A 14,115-nucleotide genomic window follows, 5' to 3' on the forward strand; every position below is an offset into this window, starting at 1 on the left:
GTTAAAAGGAATATATTTGTATTCCCGGAAGACTTGAGAATTAAGATGTATGTTGAGTTACATTTGATTATGTGTACTCACAGGTTCTGCAACCGTGGCTCAAAATATTCAGGGAAAAAATCCAAAAAACAGACTTGATTTTAACACAATTCTGATGTAAGTAGAGTCTCGCTTATCCAACATAAATGAGCCAGCAGAACGTTGGATAAGCGAAAATGTTGGATAATAAGGAGGGTTTAAGGAAAAGCCTATTAAATATCAAATTACGTTATGATTTTACAAATTAAGCTTTAAAACATCATGTTTTACAACAAGTCTGCCAGTTGTTTTGTAGTGTGACTGCACTTGTGTTGTTGTTAGGCGTGTTGGCCCGCTGCACATTGCTCCCTAGAGAAACAGCTGTGGATCCAGGCAGGAGGCAGACTGTGTTGGAAATAGAGAACATTGGATGAGTGAAGGTTGGATAAGCAAGACTCTACTGCATATGAATACTCTGCTGTAGCCTCCTACCATTTCACAGATTCTCAGGCGCTCTGTGGCACACTCTGTTCAGAATTTTATATAAGGGATATCATTTTACTATAGCATTGTATAAAATGAGACTTGAATATCCATGGATTTTGGTATCCATAGGGAATCCTGAACCCAAAACTTATTGGACACTGAGAGCCCAGTGTATATGCATTGGTTGCTTGAAATATTGGATATGATAGCATTTGTAGCTGCTTTTGTGGGAAATGTATGATGGGAACTCATAAATGCTTTGATTTTATTATCTGGATCCAGTTGGTCATATCATTGAAGGGTTTGTAATCCAGTTGAAAAATGTGCAGGTTCGGTATTCAGCAAACCATTAAAGGGAAAGATGTTTAACATTTTGGACAGCTACCAAGGACTTCTCTCTTCACGCCCTCACAGAATAAAATTTCAAACAGATCAGTAGTTTCAAGAATTCATTTAACTGATTTTCAGAAATTAATAATGAAACATGACAGAAGATGTTCTTTAAGATGTGAACTATTTAAAAAAATGTAGATTACAAGTGGTTTTAGTTGTGTATGGAAGAAAATGGGTAGTTAGTACAGATATTGTAGCACTGGTGCAATTTACTTTTCCTTATATGTTTACATAGACTTACATAGAATTATTAGTCATAAAGAATGTTTTGAAGTCGACTTGGAATACAGCTATAAAGCTGTGAATATTTGTCACATCTAAATTGTGATGGCAGTGGAAATATTTGCAGATAGAGTTGATAAAAATATTCTTTGTCATTCCTGCAATTTGAGCAGTGATGCAATAGTGAATAAAAATATTTCAGATCTAAAGACTTGACCTTATAGCAGGGTGGGAAGGGAACTGAAGCTTCTTTCTGAAAAACAATCCATATATTGGCAATACTTTTTTACTACTTAAAAACTTTATGTTTGATATCTTTCCTGCTCCTCCATGTCATTTTAGTTCAATGTGTTATGCTTTTGACTAAGATCTTCCATAATCCTTAAAAATATATTAAACATATAAATACATAAACACATACATAGTTTATAAAAACATCTGACAGCACTACAAAGCATAGGAAGACAGGAATAAAAAAAGAAAAACAGGAAAAAGAAATAGTTGTATCTGACACAAACCTAAGACCTTATCACATTAGGAAATACTGTACTCTGTTTTTGAGAGTGTTTGAAAACAGTTTTGAATGGGTCCTATCACATGACATTTGCTCCATCCTGTCAGTATTCCATCTGAATCCGTCTGCAAAACAGATTATTTGCATGTGGGATTCTAATCCTGTTTTTTAAAATACTATTGTTTCTTCCTTTGCTGAAGAGCTGTTTTTGCATGGGATCAGAAAATCAGTATGCATTTCGTCAGCAATGATATGATACACCTTCTCATTCAGGGGTATGTCCAGCTACCATTTCTGTTTTGAGCATTGAAGGGGATGTCTGGGATGACCAAATCAGGAGTTGCAGCTTTACCTAATTTTAAAATTATTTTTAACAGGAATTTGTGCTATTTTTTAAGCTTTGTTGTGTCTGTATGTGTAACAGAATGTTAATGTGTAACAGAACTTTAATTAAAAGAATTAAAAGAACAATTCAGCGGTGTTTCAATTGTCCTTTTATATCACAGAAAAACTTGGTAATGTAATACATTTTTATACAGATTTCATTGCTTCTTTTTCTTAATTAGCCATACTGCTACAATAACCTCCTAAATTCCTTCCTCAGCATTGCCTTGGCTGTGGGGCGGTCCAAATCAGGTGAACCTATTACTGCGAAGACACAAGATCTTTTTGAAATCAGGCGCTGTAGTTTGAGACTTCAAGGCTATGTCACTGTACAATCTTAGGATATTTTTTAAGGTCATGGAGTGGCATAGGGAGTCTTTCAAATGGATTTGGAGGAGCCAGACTTCCGTGGTGTGATGAGTCAAGACACAGTATTTTCTGAACATAATTGGGTGTGATGGAAATGCTAACGTGATAAGGTCCAAAACCCCACAACCCATAACAAAAACTACACCATGAGTCCATCTGTACTCATCACCCTTAACCCACCTCAGCCTATATAGGTAGATAGACACATACCGCCTTTAAAAATGACTTTTGTTAGGAAAACATCATATAATTTTGTGTTACCTTGTCTTTGTTTTCATCGTTATCATACTAGGATATTGACTTCAGTCCCACTTCTAGGTGTGTTGCAGATTGAAACAAGTTTTATTCTAGAATTGCTCTCAATTGCTCTCAGTCGGGACAACTTCCCCTGTCAATCCTTAGGAAAGGTGCACACAATACGCACACCACCATGCTTCTCTGTGGGGATTGTGTTTCCAGGGCAGTAAGCACTCTTATTTTGTTTCACACATACTATTTTTGTGGCAAAGCCAAAAAAGTTTGATTTTTGTCTCATCAGGCCAGATAAACTTTCACTACAGTTTAGTTGCAGCTGCTACTTGCTTTTTGCAAACTCCAAGTGTGCTTTGATTTTTTTCTTACCCATGGCTTTCTTCTCGCTTTTCTTGAAAAAACTCAGTTTTATGGAGTGTCCAGGTGACAGTTGTCCAGTGGAATATTTTTCCCATTTCAGTTGCATATTTAACTCCAGAGGTCAAGCATTAACATTTACCTTTTGGTTGATTCTCTGGGGAATGTCCTTCTTAACCAGTCACTGAGTTTTGGCAATTGATTGCAGCTGATCCAAGTTATTTCCATTTTTTAAAGAATGGATTTAGTAGTGCTTCACAGAGATATTCAGAGTTTGGGGATTTTTTAAATAACTCAATCCTGATTGGTGTTTCTGCACAACTTTATTTTGAATTTGTACTGATAAGTGTTTGGTCTCCATAATGTTGTTTGTTTATCTGTGCTCTTCAGGTACTTAATTAGTGATTATTTGGCTTTGGAACTGCACACAGGGGACTCTGTTCAACTCTTTCTTGGAGATAATGGGTTGTGCCAGAGCTTATTTAGGCAAACAACAGTAGAAGATAAAAACTTAAGTAACCAAGAAATTCCAGATTGTTGTTGTTTATGTTGGTGCCCAAAATTAAGCTGCTTTGTTTCTTCACAGTGGTATCTTGTGTATATCAAGTTGTAACTACTTCAATTAAATCCATTTCAACTCTAGGTTGTAACACAACACAATATGGATATGTATGTGTCTGTTAATATTTGCACTGTAGATTTACTATCCTAAAGTGCTCTTGATTTTTAGCTATTTAGGTTGTCTTCATACTACCTACATGCTCTTTTCCAGTGTGTTATCTCTTTTAAGATAGGAAAGAAACTGGGCGATGCTTAAACATGAAAATTTTAAATTATAGTCCTTTACACTTTCAATATGTTTTGGTGTGATTTGTGCACAAAGCACATGAAGACAGGAGCAACAGTATTTTATTCTTTTCCGCAATAATTGCCAGGATGCAGCAGAGAAAGCTGCTTGACTGGCTTCTTTCCAACTTATGCATATACGATATATCCTATTATATTCTGATGAAAGTATTTAAGGGAATGACAGTAATGATACCATGTAGTAAAATGTTCAGAATGCTTCACATACATGATCTTGTTTTCATTCTTTCAGTAACCTTGAATGGTCTGTACAGTTCTCAAGTGATGAAGACATGGGGTGCAAATGAGGGATGTCCTGATCTCTAGTGTATTTGTTTTGCCACTGTGTTACTCTAGCCCAGTATTTTGCAGTAAATGTATAAATCACAGAAGGTACCCACTCAGACACATGCTAAACATTTGTGCCCAGTTGGTATTCTTTGGCATATGACTCAGGATGCTTAAGATTTTATGGATCTACTTCTGAGAGCACTAATATAGCCCCACTGTAATTGCAGCATATGCAAAAGCCAAGTAAAATATGATGAAGGGAAGGCACCTTTACAGTCAAACACCCCACAATGGGCAGCATTGGTGGGGACAGGGAATGTAGTAGCAAGTGGACTTCCTTTCTGTCATTAATTTAAAAGCTGCTGTTGCTCTTTGGCACATATTTTCTTTGTGTCACACCTCCAGCAAAACTGACTCTGAAATGTGTGTAATGAGTGAATTAGTACTGTATTACAGCCAGACTTCCTTGCTTTAGTTAATTTGTAAGTGATTCCTGCAGAAACAGTAAATAAAAAAAGTTCTTTCATTTGTTGCTAGCCCAAGTTTCTAACAAAAACAGATATATTGCAGCAGTACTTGATCTGTTTTTTTAAAAAAAATCATCCCATTTACATCTGTGACTGTTGTATATCAGGCATTGCCATTATTGGTTTTTAATCTTATCTTACTCCTTTCATAGTTTCCTTTGAGTTAAAATAATAACATACCTGTTCTTTAAGCAGTGCATGGACCTTGTCAGAAACATGTCATTTTGATGAATGTGTTCTAATAAAACAAAGCTTTTGCTGACTGAAACTGAAATGTATGTTTTCTTATCAGAGTGAAAACCTAGATAGCATGGTAACCATACCAGACATCAAACTTCACAGCAACCCTTCAGCTTTCAACGTCTATTGCAATGTGCGGCATTGCGTCCTGGAATGGCAAAAAAAGGAATCTTCAGCAGCTTTGGCTTCAAAAAATACAGTGCAGAGTGGTGACTCTGATAGCGATGAAGAGGAGGAGGCTAAAGAACCACCTATCAAGCTTCCAAAGGTAAACAAGTCCTGGCAGTTTGAGTTGAGTTGCCATGCTGTTAGCATCATGCTCTTTGAAATTGTCTGCAGCATGGAACTCAAGGCATTTTTTCTCTAATTGGAGTTATTATTCTGTATTTTAGATAATTGAAGTTGGACTGTGTGAGGTGTTCGAACTTATCAAGGAGACAAGATTTTCTCACCCCTCTCTTTGTTTGAGAAGTCTACAGGCCCTGCTTAATGTGCTTCAAGGCCAGCAACCGGAAGGTCTCCAGTCAGAACCCCCTGAGGTTCTAGGTAAGGTTTCCTGCAATTTAATTCTGATTTTTCAAAATCACAAATATTGATAATATATACAGTGGGGAAAAAAGTATTTTGTCAGATATCAATTGTACAAGTTCTTCCACTTAAAAAGATGAGAGGCCTTTAATTGACATCATAGGTAGACCTCAATTATGAGAGACAACATGAGAAAACACATCCAGAAAATCACATTGTCTGATTTTTCATGAATTTATTTGCAAATTATGGTGGAAAATAAGTATTTGGTCCATAACAAAAGTTCATCTCAGTACTTTGTTATATATCCTTTATTGGCCCGATTCATTCTTTCATGTATACGGATCAGTCGCCCTGGTCCCTTTGTAGAGAAACAGCCCCAAAGCATGATGTTGCCACCCCCATGCTTCACAGTAGGTGTGGTGTTCTTTGGCTGCAACTCAGCATTCTTTCTCCTCCTAACACAACGAGTTGTATTCTGCCAAACAGTTCTACTTTGGTTTCATCTGACCATATGACATTCTCCCAATACTCTTCTGGATCATCCAAATGCTATCTAGCAAACTTCACTCAGCCCTGGACATGTACTGGCTTAAGCAGGGGAACATGTCTGGCACTGCAGGATCTGAATCCCAGGCGGCTTAGTGTGTTACTGATGGTAGCCTTTGTTACATCGGTCCCAGCTCTCTGCAGGTCATTCACTTAGTGCCCCCGTATGGTTTTGGGATTTTTGCTCACCGTTCTTGTGACAATTTTGACTGCACTGGGTGAGATCTTGCATGGAGCCCCAGATTGAGGGAGATTATCAGTGGTCTTGTATCTCTTCCATTTTCTAATTATTGCTCCCACCGTTGATTTCTTCACACCAAGCTGCTTGCCTATAGCAGATTCAGTCTTCCCAGTCTGGTGCAGGGCTACAAATTTGTTTCTGGTGTCCTTCGACAGGTCTTTGGTCTTCACCATAGTGGAGTTTGGAGTGTGACTGCTTGAGGTTGTGGACAGGTGTCTTTTATACTGATAACAAGTTCAAATTGGTGCCATTACTACAGGTAATGAGTGGAGGACAGAGGAGCCTCTTAAAGAAGTAGTTACAGGTCTGTGAGATCCAGAAATCTTGCTTGTGTGTAGGTGACCAAATACTTATTTTTCACCATAATTTGCAAATAAATTCGTGAAAAATCAAACAACGTGATTTTCTGAATGTGTTTTCTCATGTTGTCTCTCATAGTTGAGGTCTACCTATGATGTCAATTACTTTTTAAGTGGGAGAACTTGTACAATTGATATCTGACTAAGTACTTTTTTCCCTACTGCATCACAGATCCTGAAAAGAATATTTGGGGTCTAACTGTGCATGTTTGGGTAATTAAATATGTTTTTGACTATTCTTTGAGTTAAAATAGATAAAAAATAGTTAACAAGAATAGGAACTAAAGAAGAAAGGGAGCAGCAAAGCTAATCCAAATCAGAACAAGGAGATCACAACACAATTTTAGCCCTGTAAATTCATTTGCTTAGAGTAGTAGTGTCTTTGCTGTTAAGATCCCTAAACCCCTTTTTTTGAAAGATAAAAGCTGACAGAATAGTAGCTTAGCATACACATTATATTGTATGAAGTGCATAAAATTTAAATGCTTTCTTCTTAGTTAATTCATCTTTATGATTAAATGCGTCTGTATTGTTAAATGTAAAAATGATCTCCTAATACTGGAAAACAATGATATTCAAATTGGTTTTAAATGGCATGCAACATTATGTTTGAAGTTGTGGGTTCTTTGTAATGTATCATGGATGCTATTTGGTTTCTTGAAAAACTTGAAAAGTTGAGAGTAAATTTTATACTGAAGCTTCCAGGACAATGATGGCATTCTTGCCAGCATCACTTGGCCCTCATTCTCATCACCAACAAATCTGCAGTCTTGCGATACATGGATACTCGGGCGTGTGTTCGTTTTGTTTTATTTTTGTGTGTTCTGACAGCCCCTACTTTGTGTAAGTAACATTTTGTTTTATCTTTAGAGTCTCTGTTCCAGCTTCTTCTAGAAATAACTGTTCGAAGTACTGGGATGAATGACAGTACTGGTCAGTCTTTGACAGCACTTTCCTGCGCTTGTCTCTTCAGTCTTGTAGCTGCATGGGGAGAAACAGGAAGGACACTTCAGGCAATCTCTGCTATCCTTACCAACAACGGGAGCCATGCTTGTCAAACTATCCAGGTGTTTTATTGAAAGAACACTACCTTTACATTATAGTGTTGCTTGAATGTACACATCTGTATCTTGCTTTAATCTCAACACGTCTTTTGGAATTTCCCAAATCAGAGACATACAATAGAGTGATGAACATCATATTGGCAATGTTGTGAGATAGAAGATTACAAATAGTATATTTGGTGCAGTGTAAATTACTTAAGTATGGCATATGTTTTCACCATTTTGACATATGTCACTAAATTGACAGATACAGCTCATCCTATTCTGAAATGTCCAAAGGGAAGTGCCTCAGTCGGTTCTTGAGAAATTGTAATGCCTCTAGTTAGATATCCTAAGCTGAAATATAGTGGCCTAAATCCAAAGAAAGATGTGACTGGTTCCAAATACCCTAGGGAATTTTGATGTATATCTTTTGAATCTGAGGAAAGATTGTGAACTAGGAAAAAGTAAAAAGAAAAGAAAAACCTTTGGGCATTCTTAAATCAGAACTTTGAATCCTAGCCATAAGAAATCCAGACTTATTAATAGTTGCTTCCTTGTTTGGAATCATTATTTCAGGCATCAACTAAAAGTTCTAAAAACATTAAAAAACTGCAAGAATGTTGACTGGTAGATGTTTTGCTGTTCTTCTTTTTTGTGCTTTTCCTGTGAAAGTTAAAGGGGAAATAGTTTAAGGGGGCTATGCAAACTACAGGTTCGTCTAATGCTTGCATATGCCATACATACTCATGTATAAGTTGACCCCATGTATACATCAAGGGCAACTTGTGGGTAAAAATTGTAGATTTTGATATAAATTTTGGATAAATGGATAATACTTTGACTCCAATGGGGAAAGCGCCAACACTGTCCTTGGGGACAGATGTCCCTGGCTGCTTCCATAATTTTTCACCCAGATATTCAAAAAGACCAGAAGCAATAATATACCCCCAAAATAAAGATACCAAATAATGGCTTGTATGAAAATAGGTACTATTTTATTTAAATTTGAACCTATTTAGAAATTTCTTGGAAAACTTGAAAAAGAGGAGAGAACTAACGTGACACCATCAGGAAGAAAGGTCTTTTCCTGACCTCCTCTCTTGTTCAGCTTAGGCAATGACAGCTTAACTTCAGAGATAAACTGAATATGTGGGTCACTCCCCAGTCTGCTATGCATTGGAAGAGTGGCTGGAGGATCTAACCCCCAGGTTTCACAAACCTTCCCAGGAGCTACAGTCTGAAGCCAATCCCAGAGCTTTTCTCCTTTCCCATCCTCTGAGCTTCACAGTCCCCCAGGGAGACTTTTCAGAGTCTTGGCCTTCCCCATGACTAAACCTTCTGCTCCTTTACCTGCCAATGATCAAAAGTCCCCATACAGAGTGTAGGATTGGGAAAAAAATCTTGCCCAGCCTCTTGGCAACCAAGAAACTTATACAGTCTCATTTATCCAACATAAACGGGCCGGCAGAACGTTGGATAAGCGAAAATGTTGGATAATAAGGAGAGATTAAGAAAAGCCTATTAAGCATCAAATTACATTATGATTTTACAAATTAAGCACCAAAACATCATGTTTTACAACAAATGACAGAAAAAGCAGTTCAATGCACAGTAACATTATGTAGTAATTACTATATTTATTAATTTAGCACCAAAACATCTCAATGTATTGAAAACATTGACTACAAAACCATTGACCACTAAAAATTTGACTACAAATAAAGATAGATTTGCTGCCTAGAAAAATAGCTGTGGATCCGGGTGGGAGGCAGACTGTTGGATAATGCAGAATGTTGGATGAGTGAAGGTTGGATAAGCGAGATTCTACTGTACTGTTTTAGAGGCGGGATGGATGGATCTGAATGAAGGAGCATATGGATTGAGACTGGCTAAATAGCCTTGGCCACATCCAGTCTCCTCTCGACCCAGCTCTTCTGTCCGAGCCTAACTCCCTAAATGGTCTCCCTTGTAGGAGGAGACCAAAACCCCTCTCCTCTCCCCTCCCCTACACTGCGCACAGCTTCAGTGGGGTTCGAATAGCAGGGATTCATATACCTTTTCTCCTGGGACAAATTCAGCTCTTGCTTTTTGCTGCTGTAATCAGAAATTGTTCCTTTTTTGTTAAGAGGTAAAGGATGGTACTTGCATTAACCTGTGTATAAGTTGATCCAGGTTTTTTGGGTTGAATTTTTGACTTACACAGTCGTGCCTTTTTATATGTCAGCAAAAGGAAAGGTATAAATGATTGTCTATCTGATTGTCAGTATACTTTCAAGGTATAAAGATGTCTTAAAAGCTATATGTATTACTTGTCTATCAATATTTGTAAACTGCCCTTCAACATTGTTGCCAAGATTACTAAATAAAGTAACATAGTTAAAATGTACAATAGTGATTAAAGCAGAAAATCTGAAGGAGCTGCATGAAACATGAAACAGAAAAAATGTTTCTTAACTTCTGAGTGCATTTCAGTCCTAAACATGATCAAATCAAGTAAACAGTCCTCAATTAGGTGGGAATTGTTTTAGGTCCATCTGTAACATTTTAAATACATTGTTAGCCTCTTTGAGTCCCATTATTGGAAGAAAAGTGATACAGTATATAAATAAAACAATAGTATAGAGCTTGTAAATAATTTTGTGAAAGGGAGCATGATGAAGATACATCTAACAGTAATTTCTCTTCCTTATAGAGTGCAAAATATGGTTGCAATAATGTAGTGTACATGTCATAATACATGAAGGTAATATGTTGTTGATTGGCAGTCAACATTAGTAACCTTTTAGGTTATTCTTCTGTTCCATTCTTTATTTTAATATTGCTGCCTTAAGTTTCTAATGTGTATTTTTTCTGTATTTAGGTGCCAACTATCTTAAATTCCCTCCAGAGGAGTGTACAAGCAGTTTTGGTGGGCAAAATACAAATCCAAGATTGGTTTAGCAATGGAATTAAGAAAGCTGCCCTAATGCACAAGTGGTCATTGAAGGAAATTTCTGTAGATGAAGATGACCAGTGTCTCCTTCAGAGTGATGGTTACTTCTTGTATTTATTATGCAAAGATGGACTATACAAGATTGGCTCTGGGTACAGTGGAACCGTCAGGGTAATGCATTTTTGAACTTTTTGTTGATGTTTCTGCAAAATTTTAAAGTGAATAATGATATTTTCTTATGTTGGAGATTTAATTATTCAAAGGCTGCTAACTAATTTTATTCACTTAAATTGATTTTTCTTGTATCATTTATTTATAAACTTTAAAAATTTCTATGACAATTCTGTTACAGGGTCATATATATAATTCTACATCTCGCATCAGAAACAGGAAAGAGAAGAAATCTTGGTTGGGTTATGCTCAGGTAGGCAAAATAATTTAAAGCTACACCATGATATTTCATCTGAAATTAAATATGTATATATTTGTATAGGGAAACATATGACTTAGGAGATAAAACAATAGATCTGTATTCTGTACATGAAAGGTGTTTGTTTCCATCTTATTTTCAGGGATCTCTCCCACTCTCAATTGCCTCAGTGGCTTCATGAATGCCACAGTTAAACTCATTGAAGAGTGTCTCTGAGCCCTATGTTTTCAGAGAACTGAGGAGCTGCCATGGGAAAGATCAGCTAGGGTTGTCTGCTAGTCACAGTTGCGTATGCCTAAACCTATTTGAGTAAATGGAAGGAAAGCAGTATCTTCTTTAGTTTGAAAGCTTCAGTTCTAAAATACACATTTCAAAAAATATACAGGGCGCTGCCCTGTATTAATTTGGTACAGATTTTCTTCAATGGACAAGGAGCATTTATCTTGAACCGCTGTCAAAAAATCACAACCATTGTTTTCAGCACATACATGACATAGTCACTTTTAAATCAGTAGTTTGTCAGCCTGATTTCTGAAGTGGTCTGATGTTCAGCAGATTTTCTTTCAGTACATTGTTGTTTGTTTTTTGGTGTTCCTGTTAGCAAAAGGAAAATTTATATGTTAGGCAAATATGTGTCAAGCCTGTTGCATAGAGAGTTGCAGTGGGAAGCAATCTTTATTGGCAGTTTAGCTTGCTATGACATCATTTATAATTTCATTTTCCTGGCCCTTTTTGTTGTCTGTATTGCATCCTCAAGAGGTAGAAATCTGATCTTGGGTGAACAATGGGACGTCAGTTTTCTAGGCCAAATGCTTCACTCATAACACTTGTGTGGTTTACCGTGTATCTAGCAGTGAACTCTTCTCTGCTGTTGTGTGCGTATTTTTTTCCTAAGCATTGTTGATGACTGTTATCTACTTCGAATAAGTCAGTCTAAGTCTGAAGTATAAATAAACTGAAAGTCATTCCTAACCTTGAAGTATATTTGCCTTCATACTGTTTCGCATGGCAGTAAACTGCTCCTATAATGATATCATCTTGTTATTATAAAATAGATGAGGATTATGGTGCCATTTAAATATGATGATGCATCAAGATTTTTGTGATTGTGATTGTATTAGAATTACTTTTAAGTAATCAGTATGTGCATATGTAATTAAGCATGTACCTGTGTTCTCGCATTTTTTGGTGGTTTAAAAAGAAAAGGCCCAAGGGAGATTAGGTTTTGTAAATGTGAATATGGTTTTGAAAATTTCACAGTTGTTCTCTGGTATTTTGACAGGGTTATTTGTTATACAGAGATGTGAACAACCATAGCATGACAGCTATACGAATAAATCCCGAATCTCTGGAGCAAGATGGCACAGTAACATTACCAGGTATGAAAAAGCAGGTTGATTGTTAGGGATCCATCAAGACTGATTATAAAAAAGTTTTTAATTTGGAAGATAGAAGTTGATGTGTTAAACTTTGTTCGAGTAATATCTGAAATTACACAGCTATAGGATATCTGATTTGAGTTGGTCTGATTTATCACTGATTTAAGTCAAATTAGAGCACATGGAATTTTGTGATGCATCATTTGATTACATGTTTTTACTGCCTTTCACCAGTGAAAGGCAAGAGATTTCGAATCAAATCTGTCAAGGTTCTGTACATAATTGTGCCTTCTATTTATTTATTTTTGTCCAATGTATAAGAGTTAAAAAATGTCATATTCTTATTGGTATAGATAAACTATAGTGTTTTGTAAAACCTGTTGACAGCTTTGCAGTAAGCACTTGGAACGCCAACACCTGGAAATACATCAGCCAACTCAGAGGGTAACAACAGCCATTTCTGCGTGACAGAATGGGGTCTGTCATCCCTGTTTTTATATATTTGTTTTGAAAATGTTGTTTTTCAGAGACCAGGAAGATCAAAGATATTGAGTCCCATTTCAGATTCAAAATCCAAGTAGTTCCAGCATGTTCTTGATTCTGCACTGTGCAGAGCTGGATATTGTTTTGAATAAATGCTTCTGCAGCCCCGCAGATGGATGTGATTTTGTGCAGCAGCCATTTGAAGACAGCTTGTGTTTATGACATAGTTTTTTGTCTTGTTCCTACATGCATAGTTGTGGGCTTGGTCTTTCTGAAGCAGAAGTGGGAAACTAGTACTCTAAGTGACATAGCACTGCACCTCCCATGAGATATCACCACAAGAGTCAGTAGTGAAGGATAGTAAGAACTGCAATCCAATAACACCTGGACAGCTACATGTACCGTCTTGCAGCTCTAAAGATACAGTAAAACCCATTGGTAGCTGACTGGAAGCCTTTTCAGCTCTTCAGTGTTTTAAGTGATTTCAGTTTTTGTGTTGTTGCAGTTAGCCTGGTATGATATTTTTTTAGCATTCTAGTTTTAACCTATAGGGAACTACTACTGCCTCTGAACTCATAAGAATCACTCCTGGATGATATGTAGTTCAGCTATAAGCTTTTTCTTCAGTGAAAGCTGGATGGGTCTAACACAACCTTGAATGAGGTTTCAAGGGCCTGTGAGGGATGGTGGCTTAGTATGAGTTGCCGTCTTTCTCCTTGTTGACAAGACAAGGAGAGGATTGCTTTATTTTGGCTTATTTATGTAACCCCAACAGCATAGGTGGCTGAGGAAAACTAATGTGAGCAAAAAGCTGTGGGAAGCATACACGATGAACTGGTGATTTTTTAAAGGAGTTCAAAGCTTGGGAACAGGCATAATGGGTGGGACAAGAGATTGAGGCAGAGATTTCTCTTGTATGTGGAACATGATTAGATGTGACTTAGCCCAATACATGAGACATGCTATGGGAAGCAGTTGTGTAAGTGAACTTAAAACCAGTGTGGCTGCTGGGAACCAAGAAGGAAAACTGATATTCTTTGATAACACAAGAAATGTTGTCTACAGCAGGTGACTAATCTGACGGAATGTTTGAATGGCAGGATCAATCTTTTAAATTTACTCAACTTATTATAAAAATTCAGTTCATGTTTATCCCAGGAAGCCCCACCTACATGGTTAAGTGACATATGGATTATTGGATAGCAAGATTAATCTACTTTTGCTAGCACTGAAATGTTTAAAATATTTATGTGCTAAAGAATGTAAGTT

The 14,115-nt window shown here is 36.9% G+C and overlaps 1 protein-coding gene across 13 annotated transcripts in view; it reads left to right on the forward strand.

Moving 5' to 3' along the window:
• The window catches only part of mycbp2 (MYC binding protein 2), a 207,433-nt gene that overhangs the window by 37,087 nt on the left and 156,231 nt on the right, over positions 1-14,115 (forward strand). For all 13 annotated transcript variants that reach the window (XM_062975545.1, XM_062975546.1, XM_062975549.1 and 10 more), the window contains exons 3-8: positions 4,952-5,167; positions 5,292-5,445; positions 7,447-7,643; positions 10,483-10,725; positions 10,907-10,978; positions 12,267-12,363. In XM_062975545.1, coding sequence (XP_062831615.1) covers positions 4,952-5,167; positions 5,292-5,445; positions 7,447-7,643; positions 10,483-10,725; positions 10,907-10,978; positions 12,267-12,363 — 979 coding nt within the window. The remainder of the gene's footprint in view (positions 1-4,951; positions 5,168-5,291; positions 5,446-7,446; positions 7,644-10,482; positions 10,726-10,906; positions 10,979-12,266; positions 12,364-14,115) is intronic.

This window comes from Anolis carolinensis, chromosome 3 (assembly GCF_035594765.1).
Source record: "Anolis carolinensis isolate JA03-04 chromosome 3, rAnoCar3.1.pri, whole genome shotgun sequence".
In the NCBI taxonomy this organism is placed as follows: Eukaryota; Metazoa; Chordata; class Lepidosauria; order Squamata; family Dactyloidae; genus Anolis; species Anolis carolinensis.